The sequence below is a fragment of the Candoia aspera genome, chromosome 6 (assembly GCF_035149785.1).
Source record: "Candoia aspera isolate rCanAsp1 chromosome 6, rCanAsp1.hap2, whole genome shotgun sequence".
Taxonomy (NCBI): Eukaryota; Metazoa; Chordata; class Lepidosauria; order Squamata; family Boidae; genus Candoia; species Candoia aspera.
This window is the reverse complement of record NC_086158.1, coordinates 76,948,896-76,967,563: the sequence shown is the minus strand read 5'-3', so window position 1 is coordinate 76,967,563 and position 18,668 is coordinate 76,948,896. Positions and strand designations below refer to the sequence as shown.

General features: G+C 38.6%; 1 protein-coding gene across 2 annotated transcripts in view; it reads right to left on the bottom strand.

The window, feature by feature from the left end:
* PRKG1 (protein kinase cGMP-dependent 1) overlaps positions 1 to 18,668 on the bottom strand; it is a 776,897-nt gene that overhangs the window by 193,232 nt on the left and 564,997 nt on the right. For both annotated transcript variants that reach the window (XM_063307452.1, XM_063307451.1), the window contains exon 5: positions 2,402 to 2,465. In XM_063307452.1, coding sequence (XP_063163522.1) covers positions 2,402 to 2,465 — 64 coding nt within the window. The remainder of the gene's footprint in view (positions 1 to 2,401; positions 2,466 to 18,668) is intronic.

Below are 18,668 nucleotides of genomic sequence, written 5' to 3'. Positions count from 1 at the left end.
TTTATTATGCTGGATTTTAACCAATGTAAAAATTGTTTAACCATTGTTGACCCAGAGTCATTATGATGAGATAGGAAGCCATATAAAATGAAACAAATCCTTATGGGAGATTTGGCTGCCTCAATCTTTCAAGAAGGTATGTTTCATTCCCAAGGCTTTTGAATGCTTTGCACTGCTATATTATTTTATTGACTTTTCCATTTGAAGATTATATAGAATTACCTTCAGATTACAGCTATTTGCTGTTTTGAACCAAACAAACATAGTTTTGTTCTGTGGGTTTTTTCCTTTTCCCTATGCCTGACTTTTGAAAAGAAACAGGTTATTGATATTTTCTTCCTGCCAAACTAAATGTAAAAGAAACCAAGAAAAAGCCGTCATTGTCGTGTTAAATTGTTGGTTTGGCCATGTGCTCAATAAAAGTAGAAAAGGCAACTGATAAATACTAATAAATGTCAGATCTAAAATGGAACTTGTTTTGAAGTGTAAAAAACAATCCCTGTGAAGAGAATTGGTAGTTTAAGAAAGCCAAGTTATTTTCTTTCATCACTTTAACATTAGCTAACATTGGTCAAGTGTATGTGAAAATCTATAATCATACAGGAAAAGCACACAATTTTGCATGTACAGATATCATATAATTAACAGATACAAGATGACATATTAATGGCCTTTAATTGTGCCTGCAAGATTTACAAGTATGCAATTTTGCAGGTGCAAAAGTAGCAATTAGGGAGACAAGTAATACAAGTTGTTTGATGTGAAATTAATATGTATTTTAATACATTTTAAATGAATAAGCACAAATTTGCCATATTCCCTAAGGAGCTGAGGTTCATGAAAATATTTCATCAGAATTCTAACATCAATGTATCTTAATTGTTAGGGATTTCAGGGAACCAAACTCATCAAAATTCCATTGACACGTGGCAGAGCAGAAGGAAGTTATAATGCCACAGGAGAAATGAATATGAACTGGGAACTAACTTCATTAAAGTCAGTGGAACACACATCAGTTTCCAGTAAGACTAAGTTCGAAAGAGGCACCACATTTTGAAGTGTATTGAAGTTCATTCCAATGAAATAAATAAATATGTATTTTATTTATTATTCAAATTTTATTACTGCCCATCACCCCCGAAAGAGGGACTCTGGGCAGCTTACAATAAAATCAAGCTACAACAATAAATGTTAAAATCTCATAAAATCAAACACATTACAAATATAAAATGCAATAAATAAATATAAAATCCAAGAGGCTATAAAATTCCAAGCTGGTGGGAGGGGGTCTGGGGTGCGAGCCACCCCCAAGAATGGTTACCCATTTTCCTGCCCCAAGTGAGATGGCAGAACCAAGTCTTCAGAGCCTTCCGGAAGCTCAGGAGTAAAGGGGTCTGCCTCACCTCCAGGGGCAAGGTGTTCTAAAGGGTGGGGGCCACTGCAGAGAAGGCCCATTTCTTGGACCCTGCCAGATGAAATTCTCTTACAGATGGGGTCCATAACAGGCCCTCTCTGCATGACCGGGTGGGGCAGGTCAATGTGATGGGGATTAGATGGTCCCTCAGGTAAACTGGCCCCATGCCATGTAGGGCTTTAAAGGTGATAACCAACACCTTGAATTGGACCTGGAAGCAGACTGGCACCCAATGCAGCTCGCGCAGCAGGAATTAGCTGGAAATATTTACTGGACCAAATAAGCTACTTACTTATTCCAATAAACTGTTCACAATTTCTGTATCACCAAATCAGCTTGTAGTTAAAATTAGAAATAGTGTCAGATGAGTTCCCCTGGGTTTGGTTTAAAGGGAATTTATCTTTCTGGCTTTTTAAAAAAAAAATATTTGAAAAAAAGCTGTTCTAGACACTTATAATCCCTTTCCCTCCCCTTTTTCCATCTTGCAAGATAGGACAATGGAAACTACAGGAAGACCTGGGATAACAGAGGCCTAATCCTTACGTTTCTTGATAGCACTTGATTTTCCATGAATGCTTGGGAAATTTCATTGTCACTAGGAAATCTGGGAGCCAAGATATCAATTGGCAAAACAATCATGCCCAACTTAATCTGTTGACCCAAGAGAACTTAAAATGTACAATTACCATGAAGTTATGATAATTTATGGCTGACACCTGTGTTATCATGAGAATTCTTCAGTGCTGTAGCCCACCCCAATTTTGGTAGTGCTTTGGACTGAATTTATATAATGTGTGCATATGTGTGGGGTGGGATGGGGTGGAAGGTCAATTCCAAAATTTATAGTTCTAAAGTCCTAATTACAAGGGGCATCACCATTAATGCCACAGCTGAGTATGAACTCAGAATAGCATCTGACAACTAAAAACCATTATTATTATCATAGTTTCATTCCTTAAACTATGTCCCCAAATTAAAATCAAATACCTCTTCAAGGACATCAGCAAGCTTACTAAGTATCTCTTCAGGGAGGCTCTGGAATGTTGGAACACTGTAAGAGAAAGTTGAAAGATCATGTGAGTCGATATAATTCTAAATTTTTATTTCTTAAGAAATGTTCCACAACAGTAAAATAAACCTGTAGAATGTATAAGTCCGTTTTAACACATGCAGTAAGAAAACTTCATATTTAACAGAGAGAGAGAATGTATGTGCATGTGTATGTGTGTGTTTTATTTGACAATAAAAGAACACAATGTTAAAGAGTCAAAAAATAAATGTCGTGTATGCTCTCAATATTATTTCTAACTATATGTACTCATGGAGTTGATATGCTACATATTGTATTATATAAGATAATTCACTGTGTGGTTTGATACTTTCCCACTGTGATTTTTTTTACTAGCATTCAGAATGGAAATAGAGATGCAGCTCATAATGCTCAATATATATGGCAGAAAATCCTTAAAAAAAAGTGAAAAGGGAAAGAACTCGATGCATGTATACCACTTTTGATGCTACATTGTGATGTTCCAGACATGAAATTAATCCTAAATGCAGAATACAAGATGTAGTTAAAACTGTGGTCCTTCAGAGTTAACATACCCAATCCATACAAACTTTTCTTCAGCCTGTCGTTAGCTTTGTTATCTTAATCTGGAAATTTTCTAAACATTGTATTTGTCTGACCATAACAAGCTACACAATTTTGTTTATTGATCCCATGCTGAATTAAAAAAAAATTAAAAAGTCAAATACTTTGGGCTATTGAAAGACAAAGTACTAATCTAACACATGCAATGAACATGACATATTATTATTTAATAAATGTCAGCTACATTTCTATTGAGTTATGATTAATACAAAGTTTGCAGATAACTTTTTTAGAAATTTTTCAAATTTAAATACTTTCAAAAACCTCAAAAGTTTTTAAGAATTAAAAAATATATATTTAAGCCAATTGTAAATTGCAATCAGTGCATATAAAAAATGTCTTCAATAGTATATAAAAGAGTCACTGGTTTGAGATGGGCAGCTACTGTATATACATTGAATAAATAAATAAATTAAAAAGCCAGGATAGTTATTTCAGCTTGGGGAATATTTACAACAATATTGTTCTAATCTATTGTATCACAAGGAAAAGATACAAAGCAAGAAATCAACAATTTTCAGCTCCATTTATAGATTACTGTACATATTCATGTAAGTTCCATTCTCCATTTAGTGAAATCAAGTATATACAATTAAACATTATAGTACTATTTGTTATGTACATTGGTTATTTTCACCCCATCCTGCTCTGAATAATAGAGGAAAAATTATAATTAACAGAATTTAAGCAGATTAACTCACTGCAGGTTGAATGTGGAACAATATTTCTATTATTCTTAATGGACAAGCACAATACATAGGTATCTGCTACTAATCATGATGATATATGTACGACAATACCTCCATTGAGGCATCATGATAAAACCCTACCTTTTCATACTTGTTTCTTGATGTCAGATACAAATATATAAACCACAGGGTTTATGTTGGACAGACATAACACAAATTGTGTTCTCCCTTGCTCCTCTACCCTCTTAGCTCTCTGCAGAGGTGTATGGGATAAAAGTACCAGAAACATGTACAAAAAGATACATGTTTTATGCAGGCTTCTCTTTGATTTATCTCAATCAATTCCTTAATCTGGCATTAGTGACAAAAAATATTTTAATTTTAGTACTGAACACTTAGTGTATGGAACAAATGAAGTTCACATATAAGTAGGGAAAATGGGAAGGGAAAATCTTTGAAGTGTTATTTCAGCCAGAAAGCAGATAAATAGGCAATTAGAAATGTTGACAAAGCATAAATCCAGATAAATGATACCTCAGAGATTACAAAATTAACAGAGTGGTAAATAGAAAGCTTTTAATAAGCATTACTGAGAACACAGAGAGGCTGAATATGCTCCAGAATGAGTGGAAAGAGGGGGAAATTAAAATTTGTAGAAATGCAGAAATTGAAAAATCCATATGTAAGCAAAAATAAAAATGAACATGAGGTTCATGGCAACATCACTGTGATAACTAAAGACATGACAATGTTTCATTCAATGGCAGATAGATAAAACTCTATGCGACATCTATGCATATAAGTCACAGTCAGGTTATTTCTTTCATTGTTAGGAATACATTTTACATGAACTACATTGTTCAGAAAGATAAGACCTAGATTGTGCCCTAAGACTCTTACACCTGTTGAAGGACACAATTCATAACAGTGGGGAAAGCTGTCTTTCTACTGATTTCACTAAGGCAGCTTACAATTCCTAGTTTAAAAGCACAGACCTAGGTAATAATGTGCAGTTATGACATCTCTATTGGCATTTACAATCACAATCCCACTCCCCGACACCATTGCAAGATGATCTGCGAAGCCTTTCTTGTAAAGAGCTACAAGAATGCATAATTCCCAAAAAATAAAATATGGGTAAGATCACCGTATCTTCCAATATACATATTTAGGAACTTTGCTGTAAAATTACTGCTGCAGATCTGAACTGCCACTGGGGAAGGATTTCAGTAAGCTAAGCTCATTTTTGAAAAATGGATTAAGGGTTTCAGAATCCAAGCAGGTCCCAGTATTAAAAAAAAAGCTGTTAGATTCTGGAATTTGAATCCATACATCCAGTAGTCTTAAATAAAGACTACTTTTAATAAAGAGCCTGGTTGGTGTAGTGATTAAGGCATTAGGTTAGAAACCAGGAGACCATGAGCTGTAGTGAAAGCTGGCTGGGTGACTTTGGGCCAGTCACCCTCTCTCATTCCAACCCACCTCACAGGATTGTTGTTGTGGGGGAAATAAGAGGAGGAAGGAGTATTAGGTATGTTCCCCACCTTGAGTTACTTATAAAAATAATAAAGGTGGGATAAAAAATCTAAAAAAAAATGAAGATTTCTTTCACTGTTTCATAAGGCTATTGTTACTTTGCTAATGTTACTCCCAATATCATTTTTGTACATCTGCATTCCATAATAGAAATATAGTTTATCCTACTTCTGATTCCAGGAAATACATAATAGATATTAGCAGTACTCTAGCACAATAATTTATCATCAAGCAGGAATGATGAGACCGGTCCTTCCAGACTTGTGCTGTGATATCACTGCATGTATGACACACAACTGTCTGCAGTGTGGATGTGAGGTTTCAGCCCACTTCTGAATCCGAAAATGAAACTTATCCAGAGTCAGAAGGGGAAAATGAAACTCATCAGGAGAGACTCAGAGAAGCAGAATCAGGAAGTGGCTCAGCAGAGTGGGAGAATGTGCAGATGCGGATTGGTCAAAATCCGGAGGGGGATTTGAATTCTCCAATCAGTGCTCGAGACAGGAGAGCAGAGAAGCGTGTGAATTAGAAAGCAGCCCAATTGGCTGCAGGAGAGAAAAGGCATGAAAAGGATCGCCCTAAAAGGCAGACACGTGAAGAGCAAGCTGCTGGAGACAACCGATCCTTTGAGCTCACAGCACTTGCAGAAGAGTCCTTACTCGCATCAGAAGCCTTGCCTGTAGCCAGCGTGGAACCAGAGCTAGCGTCTTCTACCTCCGCGGATCTGCCTTCTGCACAAGTTGCTCCAATTTGTTCTCTCCTTGCCATCCCTGCTGAGCACAGTCTCGCATTTAGCTCTGGACCTTGTCTTCAGCGCAGTCCAGGTATGCTTCTAGCCTTGCTTCCAGTCCTCAGCCTTGCTTGGATTCTCCAGCCCAGCCCAGCCTTGTTCCCCGCTCTCAGTCTTACTTGAATTCTCCAGTCCAGCCTTGCTTCCAGTCCTCAGCCTTGTTTGGATTCTCCAGTCCAGCCCAGCCTTGTTCCCAGTCCTCAGCTCACTTGGATTCTCCAGTCCAGTCCAGCCTTGCTTCCAGCTCATAGCCTTGCCTAGATTCTTCAGTCAAGTCCAACCTTGTTTCCAGAAATCAGTGTTGCCTTGACCAGTCCAGCCTAGCCTCCAGAGCCAAGCCTTGTCTAAGAGTTCCAGTCCAATATTGCTTAGCCTCCATGTTCCAGACTGATCCTTTCTGCGTGCCAGTCTATGGGGCCTTGCCTTCAGCCTTGCCACATAATCTAGCATTACCAAGTCTGACAGCCTCAATCAGGGAGTTAGCTGAATTCTGCCTTGCTGTTCTACCTAAGTCTGATTCTGCATCTGTCTGTTCATTCGCCCTTGCCTGGGTGATCCTGATTGAGATTGCTTTCTCATTCATTTATAGACTTTTACTGTTGTAAATAGTTGTTTTAAATAAAGAGTTTGATAATACTTCTGTCTGGCCACCTCATAGTCTGAACTAGACAGTGGAAAATCTTTAGGTACTATCCATGACCATCCAAGGATATGGACCGCATATATATTCAATGTATTAATATTTGTTTATATTCTGGCAATAACATAACTTGAGTATGTACGTGCTTGGAATTATGCATGTTTGCGGCTGTTTATTCTGTTTTGGGATGATTAATATTTGCTTTATTTCAGGTTGTTTTAAATATTTATAAATATTTATAAATGTATTCCTAATTACAGTCTGGTCTCAGGCAGAAACAATTATTACTTGGTACTATTAAATAGGACTGTAAGCACATGAACACTGTTCTCCCAAATTAACTCCCCTTTATTACCTCCCAATGGTCTTTACATTATCTTGTGTGTGTGTGTGTATGTGTCTATAATTTTTGCAGAAATGTAGTATTAGAATTTTTTATAAACAATACATTCATCATACTTGACAAACATATTGGCCTTATCACAAAGAAATCTATTACCCCTCAGTGGTCTTTACTTTAGTGTGTGTGTAGTAAAGTCATTCTAAAGAACACTAGAAAAGAATAAATGCCTTCCGGATCCCTTGAAAATATACTTTTAAAGTAAATAACCTCAAAACAAAAATGATTTGTGGTCAGTGTCATTGTTACATGATAGACAGAAATCAGCATCTGGATCTGCAGGTTTCTACCTGGCAAGTAGAAACCAGTTCCTAAGAATGATGTTGTTCCTAACAAGATGTTACATTTTGTCGTCAGGGACTTCTGCATGGATAGTTTCTTCATTACTCAAGGGAGTTAGAAACATTGAATACTGACAGCAGAAACCAATAAGCTTTATGGTCTTTGGCAATCTATCTGTCCTACAATTGTTTTTCAAAAGGGATGGAAAGGATGGGAATGCTACCTGGATAGCATTTTCTATCACAGAGGTCTATGCCAAATGTACGTAATTACTTCAGCATGCTTGACTCAAGTAAGTTTAGACTAATACATTTACCCTGTGTTAATGTGTCAAAGGAAGAGCTTGCCCTTCAAATGGCTTCTTTTTATTGTGTATTTCGACAAAGCATTTTACTGTTAAAAATGCCCTAGAAAACTGTATATGAAGATGATGTGGACTGCATACACAGTTGTTAAAAGCTGTAAGAATGGAACTCAACAGAACTGTTAACAACTCTTACTGACAGCAGCTAAGCACTCTTCTACTATATATTCCAGCATATTTTCCTTTCTGGCTAATGCATCTGAAAACATGATATAGAAATATGGATAATGACTATTCATACACTAATTATAGGACTGCCTTTCCCATGTGGAACTCCCTAATGCCATTTAATTTGCGGGAAAAGAGAATTCATTTGTTCTGTGATTGCTTTCGATGACCTCCCTGCCATGTGAAAGATAAACAGCATTAAAATTGTCCACCGCCATTCATTGCTGAGGATGTGCAATGCCTGCAGAAAACTTTAAAGCTCTCTCCTATAGAACATAAACACTGTTCTCACAAATGAATTCTCCTTTACTTTGCCCCTCAAGGTAACTTACTTTATCTTATATGTAAAGATCATAACCACAGGGTTAGAGGTTGATAAGAATTTCATTAAAAGAATAGAGAAACTACCATTGTTTGAAGTGGCGTCAGAGCTTAAGACACCATCCAGTATTGTGAAACACCATGGGCCCATTTCTTTCCATAGGAAAAGCAAGCCTTAACATTGACAGGTCCGTGATCTAGTTTTTGTTTCATGCCTCATCTCTTGCACTGAACTCTACAGTAAATTTTACAGTACTTAAAACCATTTGGAGGGAACGCCAAAGATGTGATGCATAACTACCAGATGACATTCAGATTTCACTCTGACTTCCAACTCTTCCAACTCTTCAATTTATATCTGAGGTTCTTTGCAGGTTTTTTTTTTTTTACCTTGTCTAAAGAGATTTGTTAAAAGGCTGTTTAAAGTATAAACTCTTAATACCTACTTGGAAGAAAATTCCATTGATTAAAAGTAGCAGGTTTAACAGATGACTTTTTTCTCTAATGGAGCAGCAGCAGTATAATTTCATAGTTACTTGGTAAGTTTTAAAAAATTCCTATGCATATTAATAACATATGTTAATACAGCACAAAATGTGATCCAAAGTATCAAACACAAAACAAATATAGAATAGTCTTAAAGGCAAAGCAAGTATGACATAAAACAGAAAGTTCAAATAATAATTATTTTCTGTAAGATTATAATAAACTTGAATTTAAATAAATTATCCAGCATGGGTGATTTGGGAAGAAGAATTTAGAGTTACAAAGAGTCTAGATACTGTAGTTACATTTTTTTAAAAGAAAGGAATATCTCTAGATATCTTTTTATCTCTAGATAACTAATTTTCATTAGTTTATGTCTTAGATGAATATCATCTCATTTCAAGTGTTCTGCCAATAAAAAAAAATGTCTGTGTTTTGTTTCTTTAATATATTTTGTTTCTTTAATATATAAAGAATATATAATATATTCTTTAATATAATATATAAGATAACACTTATCTTCACCAACCTGTAAACTCAGGGCCGCAACTAGGGTCTGTGTCACCCGGGGCAAACATGGATTCTGCGCCCATTTTGGCACCCCCCCAGCGCTCATTTTGGCGCCCCCCAGTGCTCATTTTGGCACCCCACCAGCATGGCACCCGGGGCACATGCCCCAGTTGCCCTCCCCCTAGTTGCAGCCCTGTGTAAACTTATAGGGGAAAAACCCCTAACTGACCATTGCACAGCCCTGGCTAGAAAAATAACTAAAATACTGCTGTCCTCTGCACAGGTGAATTTGAGAGAAGCACCCTACAGTAATTTTAATTTAATTTTAAGTTGCTTTTTGTTTCCAGATTGTTTCTTAAATAAAGTTAAAAAAAAACAATGAAGAATCTAGAACTTGCTTGAAGTATTCAGGCTACAACATTGTTCTATGTGTTCTGATTCATTAATAGCACAGTAGGGGAATTAGGTGGACGCAGTGGTGCTGCGGGTTAAACGGCTGAGCTTGCCAATCGGAAGGTCGGTGGTTCAAATCCGCGTGACAGGGTGAGCTCCCGTTGCTAGTCCCAGCTCCTGCCAACCTAGCAGTTCAAAAACATGCAAATGTGAGTAGATTCATAGGTACTGCTTTGGCGGACAGGTAATGGTATTTCGTGTAGTCATGCCGACCACATGACCACAGAAGTGTCTACGGACAAACGCCGACTCTTCGGCTTTGAAACGGAGATGAGCACTGCCCCCTAGAGTCGGACACGACTGGACTTAATGTCAAGGGAAACCTTTACCTTTACCTTTAGGAGAATTAGTAGGTAGATAGGTAGGCAGGTAGGCAGACAGACAGACAAAACTTTATTATGATCACAGTCAAAAATACAATGGGGTACTATAGAGCCCCCATTCTTTACAGTAAAATTGACAATAAAAGTCACATGTTAGCTCAGAAGCAGAGACTTGGCTCGCAAAGTTTGAGTGTAATTATTCTGTCAAGGTAAACTTTGTAGGAGGAGAGCTGTGTTAGCCAATGGTGGCAAAAAATCAGGAGTCATATAATGGCTTTCATTAAAAGTGTATGCCTTTTAATAACATTTGTTGGTTGGAAAAGGTGCTACCAATCTCCTGATTTTTTTCAAGGGAAACAGGGCAACGTTTTGGACCCACTACTGTTGGAAAGTAGGTGGCTATGCATTGTGGCTCATTTATCTGGAATTTTATTCTCCACTTTCAAGAATTTAAGCTTCTCTACTGCCTTACGAGTCCCTATACAATTTTATCACAGTTCCTATGCTATCTTCTAATAGAATGAAACTTGGCTGGAAGCCTTTGGTGCTAGTTACAGCAGACTGGATCTTCTCCATAAGTTTTCCATTTCATTCACAGTTTCATACTCATAATCATAATTGGTGTTGAGAACAGATGCATTTTATATGATTATTATCTCATTTATATTTTCATCTAGATTAGTTTTCCACTGGCTGGGGTGATCTGTGGGTCAAGCTATGAATGTATTTCCTTATAATTCATGGCATCAATTACAACTCTTCCCTGAATTAACGTACCACTTCTCTGTAGAGTTAAATCTTATTGCAAATGTGACAATTTGGGAAATTTTGCAGATTTCTCTGAGTCAAACCAGCCTGAGTTTCTTCTCATTGCCCTAAATATCTAGTTTCTCCTCTTGGTCAGTCTCCCAAGAGAACTATCTATTCCTATATAGCAGGGTTTCTCAACCAGGGTCCCGTGGAACCCTAGGATTCCACAAGAGGTCACTAGGGGTTCTCTGGGAGATCACGATTTATGTAAAACATTATTTTGAATTTGGGCACCTTCACATGAAAGAGGTAAGTTTCTTTATTTTTAGTTTAACAACACTGTTAATGCATATATACAGGCCTACACATGAAATGGATGTAATAATTTTGTAACTTCTGGCCTATATCTGAGCCTGAATGTGCAGGGGTTCCCTGAGGCCTGAAAAATATTTCAAGGGTCCCTCCAGGGTCAAAAAGTTTGGAAAGGCTGCTCTATAGTATTTGTCCCAAACCCTACAGCTGTAGGGTTCTGGGCAAAAGCTGTCTTATCTTATTGCATCACTTATTTTCTGACTACCTTGCATAACTTCTTCTTGGGCTGATATTTCCAAGATTTCAGTTGGTCTGCAAGACCATTCTCCCTGACACTTTCTAAGCACAATCTCTGAGTCCAAGCTCCTGTTTTCAGTCCCAGAATTATTCTTTTCAGTAACCATTTGCTGACTCCGTAATCCAAAGTGATTCGTTTGTTGCTATAAAGTTCATCCCCTCATAGAATTTTCTCTGATTCGAAAGCCCAGTTTGATACAGTTCCTAAATTCTTGAGCATTCCTAGGACAGGTTGGAGGCATTCAGCCTCTTGTGAATTTGAATCTTACAAACTAAGAATTTAGGGAACAGCACAAATGTGATTTATCTTCTATATTATTTGAGAACAAATTGATTTAAAGCTATACATTACTTCCATATTTTTCGGTTACTGGATGAGAATTATTAACTGGCGCATGCTTCTATTGCTGGGAGGAAGAAATAACCCATTTTTCTCTTTTGTAAAGTAAAAGATGTTGTTTATATGCGTGTTTGTTTCCATAAAACAAATTTCCAATTCTATTATACTTTACTGATAGTACGGTCTAATTGTTTTCTGTTGCTTGTAAATCAGAGTAGTTGAGAACTGCCTCTCCATTAGAGTAAAGTGAAAATTTGAGTATAATTATCTCCATTTAGACATCAGTACAAGCTAATCCTCAAAATATTGAAACAACAATGCATTATTCTACACTGCACAAAGCTCTTTTGTGAAAAATTCCTTTATTCCAACATGTTGCCATACACGTATAAGTTTGCATGTGCATATGAATGAAGTAAAACACAGGACTGCTTATGAAATAAAACACTTCTGGATTCCTGAATATGCACACTGGATTCTTATATTTAATTAGGAAATATAACATTTTATATTCTCTTGCTGAGATTTGTCATGTTCAGGAGAAAATTTTGCTCATAAGCAAAACCAAAACCAACTAAACAAAAAACAGATTAGAAAGCCAGAGTATTTTCTGCAATGGGCACATATTGTGGTATGTTATCATCAAATAAATGCGTACTAGAAAACTGGTTTCCATTTAGAAAGATTTTAAGGAGATATTTTAATATTCTGTATTTTAAGTAAGCTTTTTTCAGGTGCTTGTATCTTGTACTGAAAACAGTTTGTCCCCCCAGATATAACAATCCAATGTGATTTTCTTTTTCAATATCTGTATGTATACTTAATTTCCATAAAGCCATATTTTAAAGCAGGGGTCTCAAACTCAATTGTCATAAGAGCTTCATGAAGACATGTTCATTAGCCTAAGGGCTACAATACTGAGGATTTTCATACATTGATGCAAAAGTCTCTACTGCATAAAAATGAATAAGAGTATTGTCGCTTCCCTCTAAAAAGGAATTCCTTTTTTTAAAAAAAATGTTATTTCTGAAAACCTCATCAGGAAGGTCACTACCAGGGTCTTTATTGGGCTTCAGTTGCTCAATTAATTGTCTTATTTCTCTAATGGATACAGATGGAGAGTGTGGTAGCATTTCAAGAGTTATTATGGACTCCAGTGGAGTGCTGGCATCTATCAATGTTGCTTTGTGAAGCATATAGAGACTGGAAGTAGGTTTCCCACATGGATGCTGGAACACAGCATTCAAGCCTTGTGCATAGGTTTTGAGATACATGATGCCTCAATGTGTGTGAATTCAACTTTACTGCTTCAGTGAGTTGAGACCAACTTTCTCTGGTTGCGTTCTTTTTTTTAAATCTGTGATTAATTGTTTGGGGGGGGGTTGCAGAAGGATCTGGGAGTTTATGGAGCCAGTTTTATTCTTGTATTGGTTGTAATTATGGGCAAAATCTATCTTTGCCTATATGTATATACTCCTTATCAAACCATGGGTTTGAGCTCTGTGTCCTGGGGTACCTACCTGTGCAAACTTGGTTCATTAGAACTCCCTGTAATTTGACAGTAAGTTTTTCAAGGTCTAGTAATTTATTTGTCCCATCACTCTCATCGCTCATCATTTTACATCTAATTTGTTGCATCACTTCCAAGCATAATAATTGGGTAACAGCATAGTTTATCTTTTCAGTCCATTTTCTTTTCCTGCTGCAGGATTTCTCAGAAGAGACACAAACAACTCTGTGAAAGCACTCATGGTTGACAATTGTTAATTTACAACAGATTTCCAAAGGGAAGAATCAAGTCCTTTTTCTAGAATAGAAATGAAAGAATTGGGCTCTGCCAAATTTCATCTATGATTTGTCACAGTCAGCAAGACATGAAATTACAATTACAATAATGTAAATTTAAATAAGTATATTTGAGACATTGCTTTTTTTCTTGAAAATGTGTATTCAATCAATTATATACCCACCTCTTTGTTTAAATCAATATTTTCAATAATTTAGTTTCTCATCATATTTAATGTTATTCGTCTTATTATAGATAATTTTTGACAAAATTCCAAGTCTCAAATCAATTGCAAATCATGCTCTGTGCAACACATAAAGGTCAAAATATCTGTTAAAATCTTTTCATAAATGATAAGATTGAGCCTTCAGTTTATCATTTGTACAGAAGGTCTTTAAAAGAGGGCACAGGTTGGAGTTGCCAAAAATGCCATACTAGAAGTAGCTATATTAGTTTTTTCATAATTCTTAAGTGAATTCTCATGAGTTTTATAAATAAGGTATAGATTATCACTTTTTCACTTATTATATCTACAAGTTCAGCCTCCTTGTTGCTAACTAATTTTCTCAAATGTGGCTTCATTTTTTTAAACATGGCTTCTACAATCTAAGATGTTGGATTTAGGATTGCCAAAAATATTTTAGTAACCAAGGTGTTGAAATTAGGACTACCAAAAACATTTTTTGTATTCCAAAGATGATTCTGTTGGGTAGTTTGCACTTCTGCATGATTTTAAGGCAATCCTATATGTCCATCCTATAATTATATTTAGAATGCCATTCAAAAATTAATTTTAACATGGTACCTGATTAAAAAAAAAATTAGCCAACCAATTAATTGCTATTAATTATAGTTGTTATCACTTCCACTAGCTATAAAAATAGCTGTGACATTAAAGAACTCTTGCTGGGCTTTGTATCAATATCATTTTATATAAAATGAATGTACATAAAAATGTGACCCCCACATTAAGCTACCTTCAGGCTGTGTCATGAGCACTGATGGTGAGCAGGAGGGGGCCCCTATACAGGGGGGAAAATGCATGCGTAGTACTGAGGAGTTAAGCAGCCATTCAAAGAGACACAGATCAGACCCACCTTGACTTTTGGGGTTTATCTGTCTGGGTTTTTCCCACGCTACTTCAGTTTGTTAGGATTTTCTGTCTTATGTAGCAGTAATAAACACTAGAGACCTATTCCTCATCTCAGCGTGATTCCTGACTGTTAGGACATCAATACTAACAAACTCTTACTCCCATTGAAAGAGGGAGAAACAAAGAAAAATAAAGGAGAGACATTTGGAAAATGTCTTCGGAAAACCAGGAAATTTGGCAAGCCATCCAACAATTGGCAGCAGCCCTGCAACAACACCACCAACAAGTAGATCTCCAGATCAACACATTACAAGCAGCTATGCTACAGCAGTTACAACAACTAGCTCTGGTTAACCCACAACCGGTGCCAGCAGCAGCAGCAGCAGCAGCAGCAGCAGCTCCGCCAGTAGTCTTGAGATCCCAGGGCAGTCTACCAGAGAAGTTTGGAGGAGAAGCAGGACAGTTGAGAACTTTTCTCACACAGTGCACAACGTTTTTCGACAGCAGACGCGCAGAGTTTCCCACAGACCGAACCAGAGTCACCATCATTTTAAGTCTGCTAAAGGGCCCAGCAGCCAAATGGGCTATTCCCATGGTGGAGAACAACGACCCAATTCTCAACGACTACCAGAAATTTCTGGCAGGGTTCTGAGCATGCTTTGACGACCCAATCAGAGAGGTCACTGCCAGCCAGGAAATTCAGAAGCTCAAGCAAGGCAACAAGAGGGTGGGAATTTACATTGCTGATTTCAAGCTGTTAGCAGGAGATCTGGACTGGAATGAGAGTGCCTTGAAAGACCAATTCAAACAGGGACTGGATGAGGAAATTAAGAATGAATTAGTGTGCCAGAGAACACCAGCTACCCTAGAAGGTTTATATCGGTTGTCTGTGGTCATAGACTAGAGAGCTAGAAGAGCTCAGACAGATGCAGCTGGGGAGAGGCAGGGGCCTCAGAGCGCTTCCAGGATTTCCATCTCTCTCTGCATCATCTCTCTACTCAGGACCAGAAGAGCCGATGCAGATCGGGGTGAGCAGGAGGCTTACTTCCGAGGCTGAGAGACAGAGAAGGAGAGAGAGAGCCCTCTGTTTCTACTGCAGAGTCCCGGGGCATATGGTGAGAGCTTGCCCAGTGAGAAGCCAAGCAAATTTCGTAAGAGCCCCAGGGCAAGCAGCAGAACCAAGAACCTCGACTTCCAACCAGGGAAACTCCATTGGTCTTCCTCCACAGAGCTCAGCAGGGAGACCATCAATCAATTAAGAAGGTGTCCTAACAGTCAGGAATCACACTGAGATGAGGAGTAGGTCTCTAGTGTTTATTACTGCTACATAAGACAGAATCTTAACAAACTGAAGTAGAATGGGAAAACCCAGACAGATAAACCCCAAAAGTTAAGGTGGGTCTGATCTGTGTCTCTTTGAATGGCTGCTTAATTCCCCAGTACTACGCATGCATTTTCCTCCCTGGATAGAGGCCCCCTCCTCCTCGCCATCAGTACTCATGACAGAAGGGCTCATTCTGAGGATTCCAGGCAATCCTTTTACTACTTACCAGTCATAATGCACGTAAACCCAGAGCACCAGGTCAAGCTAGAGGCCCTCGTGGATTCTGGAGCTTCCACCAATTTTATTGATGTACAGACTGTACAAGACCTGAACATCCCAACCATGGAATTGCCACGTCCCATAGAAGTTGAGACCATTGATGGCCAGCCCCTCAAGGCAGGACCGATTCGAAGTTTCACAGAACATTTGCAACTAACAATGGGAGACCACACTGAATGGATCCAACTTTACGTTACTGCATCACTTAATGTGCCTATAGTCCTGGGCACATCTTGGCTGAAGATCCACAACCCATTGTTGGACTGGACTACGGGAGCAATCTCCTTCCCAGCCAAGGAATGCCAGCACCACAAGATTCAAGCCGCTCTCCTCTCTCCAGCAACCAATGAAGTCATGGAAGCAGGGGGGGTCCAGTTGCCAGCCAAGTATGCAGATTTCACAGATGTTTTCAGCGAACAAGAGGCCACAGCACTACCTCCCCCCCATAGGGACTGTGATTGCACCATTGAGTTGATACCAGGAGCCAAGATTCCAGCAAGGAAACAATATCCCTTGTCCACCAAGGAACTAGCCACCTTAAAGGATTACTTGGATTCTAATCTCCAAAAGGGTTTCATCCGACCATCTACTTCCCCAGCATCTGCTCCTACCTTCTTCGTACCAAAGAAGCCTGACCCGTTGGCACCGGCAACCCAGGAGACACCCATGAGAGTGGTGCATGATTTCAGCTCGCTCAATAAAGTCACGGTCAAGGAAAATTACCCACTCCCCCTAATATCTGATCTGCTGGATCACTTACAGAAAGCACACATTTTTACTATTGGACCTCAGGAATGCATGCAATCTGATCCGGATGAAAGAGGGGCATGAATATCTGACTGCCTTCGATACCAGGTTTGGTAAATTTGAGTACCTTGTTTTGCCCTTTGGCTTGACTAATGCAGGAGCCATATTTTCCCGATTTATGAATCAAATTTTCTCTGATTTACTAGATAAGTATCTGGTCATTTATCTAGATGACATATTAATATTCTCTGAGGATGCTACAACTCATGTAACCTATGTAAGTAATGTCTTACAAAGACTGAGAGAGAACAAACTGTTCGCCAAGCTAGAGAAGCGTGCCTTCGATTTAACTGAATTACATTTCCTGGGCTATAGAATATCAACAGAAGGCATATCCATGGATCCTTCAAAGGTCCAGGCAATTCTCCCTTGGCAACCCCCCCGAAATGTGAAAGATGTACAAAAATTTCTAGGATTCTCCAATTTTTACATAAGATTCATAAATAAATTTAGTGACAGGGCTAAACCCCTCATACAGCTTTTGAAGAATGGATCAAAATTCATTTGGGGGGAGAGGGAGCAAGCAGCCTTCCAAGAATTTAAGCATCTCTTTGCATCCCAGCCGCTTTTGAAGCATCCTGATCCAACGAAGCAATTCATAATGCATTCAGATGCTTCAGATTTTGCTATTGCTGCTGTTTTATTGCAATATACTGACAAAGAAAGGAAGACACTGCTTCCTTGTGCATTTTTCTCACCACTCCACACGCTCTCACCAGCAGAGAGAAACTGTGATGTTTTTAACAAGGAGTTGCTGGCAATTAAAGCAGCATTTCAAGAGTGGAGGCACTGGCTAGAAGGTGCAACCTTTCCTGTGAAAGTTTGCACTGATCACAAGAATTTACAGCTTCTACAAAACATCAGATCCCTCACCCCATGCCAAACCATATGGAGCCAGTTTTTCTCCCATTTCAATTTTGTTATTTCTTATGTTCCTGGGGTGCAGAACTGTTTGGCAGATGCCTTATCTCGATCCATTCAGGCAACCCCCGCTACTCACCAGGAGGTACAGGCTACTATATTACAACCTTACAACTTTGAGCAGTCTATGAGGGGGAACCAGACAGAGATTTTAGCAGCAGGCAGACAAGCAGAGGACCTATTTACAAGAGTCAGAGCTCCGCAACAACAGGACCCATATGCCAGGGCCAGAATGGATGACCTCCAGAGGGTCCCGCAAGACACTGCCTCCCCATTTAATGTGGAAGCAGGAATCCTCTGGCATAGCAGGCGATTATACATTCCCCGCTCATTGAGGGAAGAAGTACTGAGACTTTGCTATGACCATCAAACGGCAGGCCATGGAGGTGTTTTCAAAACTCTCCATAGAGCTCTGAGAGACTACTGGTGGCCTAAGATGACTGCAGACATAAAGGGTTACGTTGCTTCTTGTCATACCTGTAGATGAGCCAAGCCTCTCCCAGGGAAGCCCACAGGATGCTTGCAACCCCTATCCACCCCCAGTAGACCTTGGGATACAATTTCCATGGATTTCATCACTGATTTACCCCCGGTCCAGGGGCTGACTTCCATACTAATGGTGGTGGACCTTTTCACTAAAATGGTGCATTTTATTCCTTGCAAGGGCCTCCCATCTGCGCAAGCCACAGCGCAGTTGTTTATGGACCATGTTTTTAGGTATAGAGGCAT